General features: G+C 46.1%; 1 protein-coding gene across 1 annotated transcript in view; it reads left to right on the top strand.

The window, feature by feature from the left end:
* The window catches only part of FMN2 (formin 2), a 621,781-nt gene extending 609,641 nt beyond the window's left edge, over positions 1–12,140 (top strand). The window contains exon 18 of the mRNA XM_069234681.1: positions 10,207–12,140. Coding sequence (XP_069090782.1) covers positions 10,207–10,227 — 21 coding nt within the window. The 3' untranslated portion in view covers positions 10,228–12,140. The remainder of the gene's footprint in view (positions 1–10,206) is intronic.
* The last annotated feature ends 2,430 nt before the right edge of the window (positions 12,141–14,570 follow it).

Below are 14,570 nucleotides of genomic sequence, written 5' to 3'. Positions count from 1 at the left end.
GTCCTGGGGACAGAGGTATGGGCCCGCTGGGTGGGTGCTGTGCTGGTGTTTCCAGAGGGGGGAAGCTCTGTAGTGGCCTGTGACTGTGTGATGGGAACCGACTGTCCCGAGGTCCCCGATGGGCTGGGCTGGTCATCTAGATCCAGTTGGACAAAGCTGCTGTCATCACTGTGGGCCTCTTCTGTTGGTGGTGTGGACATGTGTGGACCCTCCTGTCCGGTGACGTTGGGTAGGGGTCCTGCAGGGGTATAAAAGGATGTTTATTACATCTGTGTGTGCCGTGGTGTGCAATGGGTGGGTGACAGTGTACCCCAGTGCTTGCATTCCTGTGTGGGACCTTGTGTGATGATGGTTTAGGGGGGTGTATGGGTTTGTGCAGTGGGCATGCTTTGGTGATGGGTGTCCATGCTTTGGTTTTGCATGCAGGGCTTGGTGTTGGGATGTGTGGTTTGTGATGTTGGGACATTTGTGAGGAGTTGGAGTGATGGGGGTGAGGGTAGGGGTATGTGCTGGCATGCAGGTAGGGTGGGGGCTGTAATAGTTAAGATTTGACTTACCAGAATCCATTCCTCCTGCTACTCCTGCGAGGCTCTCAGGATGCAGAATCACCAAGATCTGCTCCTCCCATGTTGTTAGTTGTGGGGGAGGAGGTGGGGGTCCACCGCCAGTCCGCTGAACCGCAAGGTGGTGTCTTGAGACCACGGAACGCACCTTCCCCCGTAGGTCGTTCCACCTCTTCCTAATGTCATCCCTATTTCTTGGGTGCTGTCCCACTGCGTTGACCCTGTCCACTATTCTTCGCCATAGCTCCATCTTCCTTGCAATGGAGGTGTGCGGCACCTGTGATCCGAATAGCTGTGGCTCTACCCGGATGATTTCCTCCACCATGACCCTGAGCTCATCCTCCGAGAACCTGGGGTGTCTTTGCCGTGCCATGGGGTGGTGTGGGTGATGTGTGGGGCGGTGTGTGTGGTGATAAGTGTGCTGGTATGTAGTGGTGTGTTGTGTGAGGTGCGTGGAAGTTATGTGGGTGATGGTCTGGTGTGCCTGTGGATGCTAGTATTGTTGATGGTGGTGTCTCTCTCTGTGCTTCTTTCTCAATTGTGGTCGTAGGGGTTTGTGGGTGATGTGGGTGTGTGTTTTATATTGTATTGGGTGTGTGGGAGTGGTGTGTGTATGTGTATCAGGTGTGTGTATTTTGAATTGTCCAAAGTGGCTGTGTTTTGTATGTGTGTGTGTATTTTGAGTGCAGCGGTGTGTACCACCAATGGAATTCCGCGGTTGAAAGACCGCTGCGTGGATTCATGTGTCGTGATAGTGTGGGCGTATTTCTGTTGGCATGACGGTGGAGGTTTTGTTTTCGCCAGTTTATCACTGACCTTTGGTGTGGCGGACTTGTGTGGGTGTCTGAATTTTGGCGGATTCCGTGCTGTGGGTCATAATAGCTATGGCGGATTTCCGCGGGCACGGCGGTGTGTTGGCGGTCTTCTGCACGGCGGTGAGTTGCTTTTACCGCCAATGTTGTAATGAGGACCTAAGTCTGAACGTAGAAAGTTGACCGGGACCTCCCAGCCAGGGTATCCGAGGAGGGCTCCAAGGATGTCGGATCAAGATCCAGGTTTCCCCGGTCGAATGATTTTCACCTAAAAAAACGACTAAATCTGAAGGTAAAAATCTCCACCGAGGGCTCCTGCGACGCGTTTCCGGAGAAGAGCTCCAGGAGGTCGGATTGGATTGGCAGGTTCGTCCCGCTGAAGAAAATCTTCAGAAAAACGACTAAGTGTGAAGGTAAACTTTTGACCGAGGCCTCCTGCGGGCTGTAGCCGAGCCGGGCTCCATCGCGGTCGGCCTTAAACTTTTACTTTGCCACCAGTCGAGGTGCGACCAGATGACCAGATTGGCGTTTTTTGTTTCTAGAACCTAGAAAACAATAATTCTTTAAAAATTCAAATCTCTGGTTCCCCTTATCCAATTTTATTCGTTTTTATGTCATTTTAAAGATAAAAATATAATCTATTTTTATGAATTGGTTTTGGATTTTTACACTGTCTCCTGTGTTTTATTTAATTACTATTTTGTGGTATTTGAATGCTTTACACTCTGTTTCCTAAGTTAAGCCTTGTAGCTCGTTGCGAAGCTACCAAGGGTTGAGGTGGGTTTAATTTACTGAAACCTAACTGGACCTAAGTGGAGGTTAGTGGCCTATTGCTAAATGTAGGTACTTACCTGCCCTTACCAATAACCCATTTTGCAACATTTTTGGTGCGCAGTGGTGGGATCCTGTACTTGTGTTCAGGATCACATTACAGTTTTAAGTAAAACAAATAAAAAATCCTTTAAATTGTCCTAGTGCCAAAATTGTTTTTAATTTTTAATTTGTATTAATTTCAATTATTTAATTTTTTTGATTTTTCTAAATTCTTGTTTCCAATTTTTGCAAAACGTTTTTGTTGACACAAAACTAGGGAACCATGGAGCTTGATCTGGCTAGCCTACCCACACGGACAGTAGTCCAGCTTAGGGGGTTGTGTACTGAAAGAGGGTTGCCTGCAACCACTGACCTCAGGAAGCATGTCCTGATCAAATCCCTGACAGCATGGGCTGAGGCCCAAGAGGTAGACTCAGAGGAAGCTCCAGAGGAGGAAGAAGCAGGGGAGGATGCTAGCTCCAACCACTCAGGGCAGGGAGGGCATCTGAGCCTAAGTGAGGAGGAGGAAGACAGATCCTCACTGCACACAGTCACTAGGGCCATACCCAATGCTAGTGAAGGGGGTTCCTTCAGGAGGAGAGAACCTGTCCCTCAGGGAAAGAGAGCTGGAGGCCCAGCTAGCATTTATAGCTTTGGAAGCACAGAAGCTGGCCCTAGAAGAGAAAAAGTGTGCAAAGAAAGAGGAGGCCTTTGAGAGGGCAAATTAGAAGGGTTAGGCCTCAATACTGGGGTTCACTTTTATGGGAGTTGGTCCCCAACTCAGGGAGGAATAGGCTTCTGACCTTAGATGAGGAGGAGGCAGATTCATACCCTAGCATGAAGAGGTGCTTAACCAAGAAGTTTGGTCTGACCCCAGAGCAGTATAGGATGAAGTTCAGGGACACCCAGAAGGTAAATACCCCGCCTCGTTTGACTTTGTAGACACCTCACTTAAGGCACTAGATGGCTGTATTCATGTTAACAAAGTAAATACTTATGAGGGGTGATACAATCTGATCATGAGAGAGCACATCTTGACCAATTGTATCCAAGAAAGGTTACGCCAGCATCTAGTGGACTCTAAGCTGACCAACCCTAGACAGCTAGGGGAGGCAGCTGATGAGTGGTTGAGACCCAGGGTGGTTGTCAAGTCCCAGGGGGGAGACTCCAATAAGGGGGGGTCAGGTCCCCAAAGACCTAAGGAGGGAGGTGGTAAGCCCACCACAGAGGCTCCCTCTCTACCCCAGAACCCTAAGAAGGAGGAGAGTAAATCCCACTCCCACTCTGACAAGCAGAGACAGGGAGACCGAGGGTTAAAAAAACTCTTGGACAGTAAAGCTTGCTTTGACTGTCAGCAGACAGGTCATTTCAGAGGAGATGCAGCCTTTCCAAAGAAGGTGGCTAGCACTGGGCTGTCCAGTGTAGCCACGGAGGAGGACTCCTCAGATGATGAAGTCCTCGTAGCGTTGAGCTGGGAGACAGGACCAGATGGTAAGCTGGTGATCCCTGAGGGTGGGAGTAGGCATTTCTAAGCCATTCAGGTGAATGGGATCCCTACCACTGGCCTGAGAGACACCTGTGCCAGTCACACTATAGTGAATGACCAGTTAGTGATCCCAGACATGTATGTCCCAGGAGAGACCAGGAAAGTCAGGATAGCCACAGGGGAGGTCACCTCCAAACCTGTAGCCATAGTGCCCCTAGAGAGGGAGGGTATCCTTGACTGGTTTAGGGTAGTAGTCAGTGCTGACCACCCCTTAGATTGTATCCTGGGCAATGACCACCCAGAGGTGAGTTTGGTCCCAGATGGGGCTGTCGCCCAGGGCGCCCCCCCAACCCAAAGTCCTGGGGAGGCAGTCCCTACGGTTAGGAGACAGGGGTCCCAGAGAAAAGGAAAGAAGAAAAGGAAGGGTGGGCCACTCTTAAAGAAAGTTCCAGGGAGCCAAAGGCCTTCTGCCCCAGTAGGGGGGAAGCCCAGAGTTGGCACTGGTGAGGCCTCACCTGACCCCAAGGAAGTCCTGAGTAGTCAGGCAGCTGTCCAGATGCAGGGTGTTGCCCCTACACTGACAGAAGGGAGAGTGGAAGGAGGGTGTCTGCCACAGGAGGTGGTAGCCCCCCACTCTAGACAGCAAGAGGGGTTCCAGGACCCCACAGTTGCCCCTAAAGCATCTCAGCCCCCTGTCAGTGGAGAGCTTAGGGTGTGGTTCTGGGTACTGACTGCTGTCAGTAGCCTCTGCTGGGTGCTAGCCTTCCTGGCAGCACTGTACTTGGCCTGGGAGGCAGACCCCAGGGCCAAAAGCAAAGTAGGTCCCCTGACCCTGTTGGTCATGGTGGGGTTGCTCAAGTGTTGGATGACCTCTTTGGGTAAGCTAGGTGTTGCCCTCGTGAAGTTAGGGGTAGGAGAGGTGGGAACCTCACTACCCAAGTTGGCAGAGGGAGAGGAGGAAGACCCCCCCTAGAGGGAAGTTTCAGTTTGAGATGGGTCCTTTCACTGTTGGGATGGATTCACTACCCAGAGGGAATGACCATGGCAGGAGGATGTAAGGCAGAGTAGGCCCTGCAAAGGGACAGTCTGTTCTCTTCACTGTCTTCCTCGCCTGACAAGCCAGGAAGACTCTCCCAGGGTTGGGCTGAGTCTCCTGGGCTCGTGGGCTGGGGTGGGCTTGTGTGAGAAAACAGAGCTGATTGCAGAGGCCCCCCTAACTGTTTGCCCCCATTTTCCACTTTTGGCTGGTGTTTTCCTGACTCTGATTGTGCCCTGGGTACTGCTAACCAGTCCCAGGGTCTGTGCGCTGTGTAAAATCAGTATGCAAATTAGGCTAATTATAATTGTCTAAGTCAACCTACCTATAAGTCACTAGTATATGGTAGGGCATGTAGGTTTAGGAATCCCAGCATAGGTAGTGTACCCCTGGGTGCACTGCTGAGGTGCCCAGTGTCCTTTTAAAGGCAGGCCTGCCTTGCTGGCTTCTTTTAAATTAAAGTTATATGCAAATTCGACTTTGGGATTAAACGTAGTTCCAAAGTCTTAAACTACCTTATTTTTACATATAAGTCGCCCCCAAGGTGTGCCCTATGTGCCCCTAGGGCTGGGTGCCATGCATAGTTGTATAAGCCCTGGTGAGATAAAACAGCCAAATTCGGTTTTCCCTCATTGTAGTGAATGGCCTCCATAGGCTAGAATGGGGAGACTTTATTTTAATTTTAAAAGTCCCCTTAAATGACAGATACCAAGTGTTTGGTATCAAATTAATTGTTATAATAAGTCCCACAACTTCCAGTTGTTGGATTTAATATAACTTGTTCAGGTAAAGAGTTTTAAACTTTACCTAAAAAGTTGCCAACTGCATTCCTGCAGTGTTTTTGCTGCTGCGCTCTGATTGGCCAGCCTCTAGCAGCCTGGCCTGGCTGCCTTGATGAGGTGTGAAGTGGCCTGGCTTCACACAAAGAGATGTGCCTGTGGGAGGAGAACTCCCCTCAGCAGATGGTGAGGCAGGAAGGGGGAGGGCTGACAAACTGGTCTTCAAAGGCAGAGAAGGACATTTGGAGCAGCCCAGCAACACCCCCACATCCTGCAACCCCAGATTCGGAGAGGGCAGGAGAGGGGTGTGTTTATGATTTTTAGCCACACCAGTGGGTGGGCTCTGTCAGATGTAACCTCCAAAAATCACTTTCCGCCATGATGGATTTTTGAGGAATGTTGCCTCCTGGGATTGATTTTTGCCACACTTCCCAGGAAGTGGTCATCACAGGGGAAAGGACCCTGCACCTGACTGGAGAACCAGGACCCCCCTGTTTTTCACCCAGGAGCAAGGATAAAACTGACCGACCTGCACCCACACCTCAGTTCCCCATCAGATTCCAACAAGGAAGAATCAAAGGAGAAGAAGGACTGCCCTGCTGGACCCCTGGCCTGCACCTGGAACCTGCACTCTGAAGGACTGCACCAGCTGCACACTTGGGCTTCACCACAAGAAGGACTTTGCCTGGCTTCAACTGGTTCAAGGAGGGACTCCCTGTTTGCTACAGGTGAAAAATTGCTAACCAGAGTCCCCTGCACCAACTCCTGAAGAACTCAACCAGCAGACGACTGTCCAGTGGCCAAAAAGGAGTTTGTGCCAGGTGCATTCTGGGAGTTGTAGTCCACACCCCCAAGGATCATCTCAGAGCTTCTGGAACCTTGGGGTGAGCTGTGGACCCCAAAAGAACCTTAAAGGGACATCTGAGAGAAGATCCAGAAGTTTGGAGAAGTTTTGAAAAAAAGCTCCATAGAGGGACCGACCCGCCGCGGCAACTGTAGCCAGCTTGCCTCAACCACGACCCGGCCTGATTTGCAGGTTCGTCCTGGTGGAGAAAATCTCCAAAAAAGAGACTATGGTGGTCATTCTGACCCTGGCGGTCTTTGACCGCCAGGGCGGAGGACCGCGGGAGCACCGCCGACAGGCCGGCGGTGCTCCAATGGGGATTCCGACCGCGGCGGTAAAGCCGCGGTCGGACCGGCACCACTGGCGGGGTCCCGCCAGTGTACCGCCGCCCCATTGAATCCTCCGCGGCGGCGCAGCTTGCTGCACCGCCGCGGGGATTCCGACCCCCCCTACCGCCATCCAGATCCCGGCGGTCGGACCGCCGGGATCCGGATGGCGGTAGGGGGGGTCGCGGGGCCCCTGGGGGCCCCTGCAGTGCCCATGCCACTGGCATGGGCATTGCAGGGGCCCCCGTAAGAGGGCCCCTACATGTATTTCACTGTCTGCTGCGCAGACAGTGAAATACGCGACGGGTGCAACTGCACCCGTCGCACAGCTTCCACTCCGCCGGCTCGATTCCGAGCCGGCTTCATCGTGGAAGCCTCTTTCCCGCTGGGCTGGCTGGCGGTCTGAAGGCGACCGCCCGCCAGCCCAGCGGGAAAGTCAGAATTACCGCCGCGGTCTTTCGACCGCGGAACGGTAACCTGACGGCAGGACTTTGGCGGGCGGCCTCCGCCGCCCGCCAAGGTCAGAATGAGGGCCTAAGTCCGAACGTAGAAAGTTGACCGGGACCTCAGAGCCAGCGTTTCCGAGGAGGGCTCCAAGGACGTCGGATCAAGATCCAGGTTTACCCTGGTCGAAGGATTTTCACCTCAAAAAAACAACTAAGTCCGAAGGTAAAAATCTCCACCGAGGGCTCCCACAACGCGTATCCGGAGAAGAGTTCCAGGAGGTCGGATTGGACTGGCAGGTTCGTCCCACTGAAGAAAATCTTCAGAAAAGCGACTAAGTGTGAAGGTAAACTTTTGACCGAGGCCTCCCGCGGGCTGTAGCCGAGCCGGGCTCCATCGCGGTCGGCCTTAAACTTTGACTTTGCCCCGGTCGGGGTGCGACCAGATGACCAGATTGGCGCTTTTTGTTTCCAGGCGCTAGAAAACAATAATTCTTTAAAAATTCATATCTCCAGTTCCCCTTATCCGATTTTATTCATTTTTGTGTCATTTTAAAGATTAAAATATAATCTATTTTCATAAATTGGTTTTGGATTTTTAAACTGTTTCCTGTGTTTTATTTAGTTACTGTTTTGTGGTATTTGAATGCTTTACACTCTGTCTCCTAAGTTAAGCCTTGTAGCTCGTTGCCAAGCTACCAAGGGTTGAGCTGGGTTTAATTTACTGAGACCTAACTGGACCTAAGCGGAGGTTAGTGGCCTATTGCTAAGTGTAGGTATTTACCTGCCCTTACCGATAACCCATTTTCCAACACTTACAAACTAATAAAACCTCACTAAAAATAACCTCCTAACCCCACCCAACCTTAGTAAACTCTTCTTTTCCGCTCAAATGTCCCCAAAACCCCTCACACCTCAAAGCTGTCATAGTCATGCAGTCTAAGATGTCACCATTCTCTTCCCTGTCCCTTTTGCCCAATCAATCCCCTTGCTCTATTACCATATCCCCCACTTTGTGTGCTGTGGTCACTAAACCTGAGAGCCCCCATCATCAAAAAGCGTCCTGACACCACCACCCAGGAAAACCCGGGCAGTTTTCCTGCCCCACCCCAAAAAGTCTATCCAGAAAAGAACTAACACTAATCCTTAATTCCATAACTGTTTGCCTAACAATTGAGCCACCAGCACGCCTAGTTCCATCAAATAATATCCCATCCCTAAAAGGGGTAAATGTACACCATCCTGGTGAAACAAAGCAGCATCTTCTTTCACAATCTCTTCATGTTTCATGCCCAAAGAACAACAAAAAACCCTCATCTCTCTGTTCACCTTTCATCACTGCCTTCCAATGGGACTAGGTTTTATTTCACCTTTCTATACTCTCCTCTGAACCAATCCTGTCCACAAAATATGTGTACCTGCCCAGTCCTCCTGAACACAAGAAAGATCCATCTCTATCGCCTTCAATAACCCTACAGCTGATATCTTTTTTCATCCTATGGAAATCACCTGTGCGCCAAACTGTAAATCAGGCCCTAAATTACAAGCCCAAAAAAGAAAATACTGTTCCGCCTACTGGAATTAAACTCTCCCTTGGCCTAAACTGACTGGAGAAAAACTCACTCGGTGTCCTGCCCCTGGTTGTGACAATGGCCAAAGAGGTCATCCCACAAAACTATAACCCCTAATACCTACTCTAGCCCCGCCCCCAGCTCAAGCCACCAATGACACCTTGTCGTGTCCATAGGTAGCACCAGTCGCCGGAAATGTCCAGGGGTATACCACGTTCCTGGATCCCCTCGGGCCCCCATCGGAAATGGGCGCCACTTTTCATAAATCTGGGCCTAAATATTTGAATAATTTCTGTGTGAACAAGCCACATCACAATTTCAAATTGCAAAGTGACTTGTTCACATAGGAATTATTCAGATATTCCAGGGCATATTTATAATTCCCTAGCGCCACCTTGCACCACATTAGCATAATTTTTTTTAATGCTAATGTGGCCCAACAAGGCCAAAATCCTTGCACCACATTTACGAAGTGGTGCAATGCATGCATTGCGCCACATTGTAACCCTTTGTGCTGCATTCTGCCTGCACCAGGCATAATATATGCAAAGGGGGCGTTCCCCTGTTCGGGGGCCCAACAAAATAGCACAAGGAAATCTAACAAATTTCCCTGCGTCATTTTGTATGTACTTTTAACGCCTGCTTAGAGCAGGCGTTAAAAAGGGGCTTCCATTATTTATAATGGGCCCCTATGTACTCTACAGGAGTAGCATGTATAGTTTGCCACTACTCCTGCAGAATACATCAATAGTGTCATAAAAAATTAAACTATTGCCCCCTCCCCTGTGCACACCACCAGACTCGTAATCAGGCCCTTAGTGACTCCTCTTCTCAAAGGATGCATAGGCACAGGAGGTACATTCCCGTATCATGGGCCTCAGTGCCCGTAGACAAGCAGGAAAGACAAATGACTACTTGGAAAAATGTAATAAATTAAAGGTAAATGCTTTACATATGTACGTTAGATTGCTTTTTTGTTGTTAGACAGACTTGGATGGAGAAGAGGTAAAGATTTTGACAAAACTTAGACGATAAAGAATCTATATATCTACTTTCAGGGTTTTACATTGTATTATCCGAGTATGGAGATCAGGTTGATGTAGGTGTGATGACTGGCTGGTTATTGTTGGGATGTGTAAGTCCCAAAGTAATCAGGCCAGGTGGCCTTCTCTTCAGGGTTGGCCAATGTGAGTATATAGCAGCATTGATTCCCTCGACTTGAATTGAGTCCTATACAGCAAAAGCATGCCACATTGTCTAGAGGTGGTTGTCAACAGTTGAGGTTTGATATAATATTCTTGCTTCTTTATTTCAACTTCAACCACTAACCAATCTAAAAATTATAATGGGGCCAGCAGTGCACAGAATGAATTAACAAAAATCCAAGAGCATTAAAGTACAGTGTTTAGTCTTCCAATGCTAACTCACCATTCTTGTTTGTGAAAAAAAAAATCCAATTCTGTTTAGATCGATGCTTTAAAGTTGAACAAAGTGTCTAATTTGCACTGATTCTGTTTTTGTCTTTTTTATTAGAAAGCAAAACTTGGAATGTAAATCTGTGAATGAAAAGAACATCACTGAGGACAAAGGAATCGGCTGTGCCAAGAAATAGTTATTCTGAAGTCAACAAGGGTGCAATATCAACAATCTTGCAATGTTTTCATTCTGTGAACGTTTCTCGATTATTGATGCATAAATGTTAACAAATGTCCTTATCAAGCCACTTCAACACAAGTTAAGGTCAAATGTACTGTCCTTATGCCCTATTAGTGTGCAACATTGCAGTTTTAAAGATATACCGGAGCTTGTGCCATTCAGCTGTATTCCAGGTTTGCCACTTGTGCACATCATTAAGAAACAAGTGTACCAGATGAATTCTATGAGTTTGATTGATCAGATCCTTGTTTACATGTGTGAATAAGTGTGTGTGGATAAGATTCAATCTAATCTCATCACTGATAGAAAAGATTCAGTCTAACGTCATCAATGATAGAAAACAGAGATAACCTTAACATGGTCAGTATTTTATTTACTGCAAAAAGATTTTTGGAACTGTATTGATTATTGATCCTAAACATCTTTATACAAATTGCCCATTCTTATGAAAACAGACATAGTATATAGAATTCGTGAGTGAATGCCTATCACAGGGACCATAAAGAAAACAGCACACCAGTTGGTTAAGACTGGGTATGTATGGTCCTTTGTTGGTAAATGTACAGGGTTTCATACATTGCACTTTAATGGACCCCACAAGCTAAATGTTCACTGTACTGAGAGCCACCTGATTGGGAATGTCAAGTGCTATAACAGGAATCTTAACTTGGAGTAGGTATCATATTCTCTATGTATTTGCTCTGCTATTTATTCATTGATGTACTGACTAGGTCACAACATTTACATTAAATATGAAATCCCACTAAATGTTTGTGCTTCCATTCGTAAACCAATTAATTAACAGGGTTGCAAATATTGCACAGCACAGTGTGCAATGACACTACAAATGTTTCTTGACTGCGATCTTGTGGTAAATAAAACAGTGGATTCACTGAACTATTTTCAACAGAGCATGTGGATTCAATATGCAAATTATTTCATTCTGAAGCCTGTTTGAAAACTTGATAGAGATCTTGATAGTTGCTTTTAGTTCTGCAATTCAAATAATCTTATTAAATTTCCATAATAACCCAGACTCCAAACAATAGCATAATCCCTAAACATTAAAACAATTCAGCCTGATCAACCAGACAAACCTGAGAAAATCAGATTTTTCTGTGCCATGTTTTAGCATTTTAAATACTGCAAGCAATTGTTTTAATAAAGTATCATAAAAGGAAAAAAATGAGGTACTGATCTCAAAAGAGTGTAGCCAGACGTTGCTTTACAAAAACTATCAAGGCTTGAAACTAACTTTCTACTAGACACAGTTCCTAATATTGGAGACTATTATTTTGTTTAGTTTACAAAGGAGGAAATTTCTTTTGAGTCTGCTTTAACTGCTTAAAAACAATTTTCTTTTGACATATTGTCAGCAGGAAAAGCCCGATGAAGACCAGACCCAGAAACAGAGATCTGGCACAGCCAGGTGTTATTTTGTGTGAAAGAAAAGTACCTGATTTTCTGTCATTTAAATGAAAGATAAAATGCAATGTATAGAAAGCAAGCATATTTTTGGCATTACTGAGGGGTTCTTTGTATATTTGTAAACTATGGTCTGTTGTATGTAAAGCAGCAGGAATCCTCTTTTTTATTTAACCTATTAAATACTAATGTAGCATGCCATATGTATTTGTTTTGTTACCCTACTGTTCTTGTCATTCCATCTGTATATTTCCAGACTGCAATGAAGTAGTAGAGTATTTAAACAACAGAAGATAATCGCTAAGTGCAATGCTGTATTTAGTGTTTTTATTTCACTATTTTTTGAATGTTCATTTATATGAAAATAAAAATAATTACAAATCTATTATGTTTGATATCCTTGGGTATTTGATGAACCTATTTGCGAATTCATTCTTTAACAGACTTATAAATAACAGAAAGTTTGATGAAAAGGTGTAATCAACGAATCCATGCTAAGTTGATTATTTTTTAGTTAACATGTTTGATTAGGACATCAAACTATGGTTTAGTAATTGTTTAAATAACTATGCATACTATGTCAATATTTTTATTAGGGCAACTGAACAAGTGCATGTTTGTAGGTCAAGATCCGTCTTTAGCAGACCGACCAGTTTTGTGTAGACACATATAGTGACTGAGTTAGATGTTGGCGTTCTTACCGCTAAGCTGTGTCGGAGGTGGGCCTGAAAAGGCTGTCACCTCGGTGGTCTCCCACTTGCCGTATTTAGATTATTGCAGCTAAGCCAAAGACCGCCACGATGGAGTGTACTCCATCGTGTCAGCTGCATCCCGCAGCCAACACGGCAGACTCAAATACCGACGATTAGCACTCCATTGCCGTCTCAACTGCAGTATCCCATCAAGCCTATTTAGATTCCTTAGTCATGCTGGCAGTTTGTCAGCGGTCTGCAAATGACAGCTGGAGTCCGTTGCAGGACCCGTCCAATATAGTATGATGGCTGTGGCCATTGGTCGAATGCTAGTAGCCCACACCTGTTGCAAATTGGACAATTGTGAACACCTGCAAAACACACTATGAAAAACACTCCATTTCAGACCATGTCATTCCACTGCAGAAGACCAGACAGGCAGCCAAATCCATAACATAGGAGACAGGTTTTTTGATTCTGTTTACATCTCCCTCTGTGTTTTTTTTTGTAATTTTTTTTTTACAGCACCCTTCGTTTTTTTTTTTAGCACTAGTTTTGTGAAGAATAATTTCACAATGGCAGGGAGAAGAAATTCCCATTTCACAGATGAAAAATAGTCTGTTATGGTGGATGAAATCATTAGAGTAGAACCACAATTGTTTGGAGCACAAGTATAAAATACTACAATTTTCCTGAAAAGGCAAATGTGGTCCAGAATAGTTGACAGGGTGAATGCAGTCGCTAACACCCTTGCGTACAAAGAAGGAGAGATTAGGAAGAGGTGGAATAACCTGCGGGGAAGGTTTTCTCACTGGCCTCACAGTGTCACCTGGAGAACTAGGGGACTGGTGGTGGTTCTCTTCTCCCCCCACCACAACTCTTTCCCTGGGAGGAGAAGGTCTTACAAATCCTCCATCATGAAAGCATGACTGGAATCCCTGGTGGAATGCAGACTGTTAAGTCAGGCATATGTATGTCTTCCTGATCACTAATGGAGTCCTGCCTTTAAGGTAGGCCAATAGAATGCTGCAAAAACCTTAGCAACATAGATGTAGCTATTAGTGAAAACTATATCCACTACCACCTAATCTCCCCCTGTGTGTCTACCATTCACCCTGTGGACTATTCCTAGGATACATTTACCTTTTATGAGGACTGTAGTGTTTTGGACATTGGACTCCAAAATGTTCTTCTCTACTGCCATGCTTCCATCCACCATGACGGACTGTTTTTTGCTGAAAACGAATTATTTGATTTGCTTCACACTTATTTGTGCTTCTACAGGATAAATGTAATGGGCACCAAGTTCAAGACTCTTGTTGGATTATTTGTGGCCTTTCCATTGTCATGTCCATTTACCAACATCATGTTGGGAACACTATGTACAATCATTTTGTAGTAAAAAGTTGTGTTTACAGAGAGGGAATGTGTCAAAATAATGTATTCAAAGGTAAAAAACTCTGCTGAGAATGTATGTGGAACATACAAAGTTGGGGAACATGTCCTTGTAGAAATGGAGTCTGGGTAGCAAAAAACAGTCCTAACCTCATTGTCTCTGCCAACAGGTCTATAGGCTCCAATACCTTGATACCATGGAGGAAAGGGATAATTCAATGGGAACAGATTAAATAGGCAAACTATCACTGATACATTTCCTCAGTTGGAACCTTACACCCTGCCCTCACAACAAGAATCGTAGATCAATAACACCAGTAGCCCACATCATGGCAGTGCCAACATTTGAGGCCACATGACCAGTACAGGGCACTGTGGCAATATCTGGTGCAATGACACATTCACCATTCAGTAGTGTGTTAAAAGTCATATCACCAATGATGAAACACATCATCAGCTAACTCCACTGTCCACAAATTAAAGATGTAGTCAATGTGAAGGGAGAACAGTATGCTAGGGCTACATATACACAAGTGGTTTGAGCAACTCAAGTGATACATATTACCTTGATGGCAGCATCACACAGAAAACAGGTCAGATACAATCTTCTGAACTTCCATACCATCAGAGTGCAAGTTGTCTGTGGAAAAGGTTTGTCCATCCCAATTGGATGTCTCTCTCATGATCAACTAATGTTCATTTTTTTTACTTCCAAACAGTAACATATCA

The sequence above is a fragment of the Pleurodeles waltl genome, chromosome 5 (genome assembly GCF_031143425.1).
Source record: "Pleurodeles waltl isolate 20211129_DDA chromosome 5, aPleWal1.hap1.20221129, whole genome shotgun sequence".
Taxonomy (NCBI): domain Eukaryota; kingdom Metazoa; phylum Chordata; class Amphibia; order Caudata; family Salamandridae; genus Pleurodeles; species Pleurodeles waltl.
Note: the sequence above shows the minus strand (reverse complement) of the source record. Positions and strands in the feature narration are given on the sequence as shown.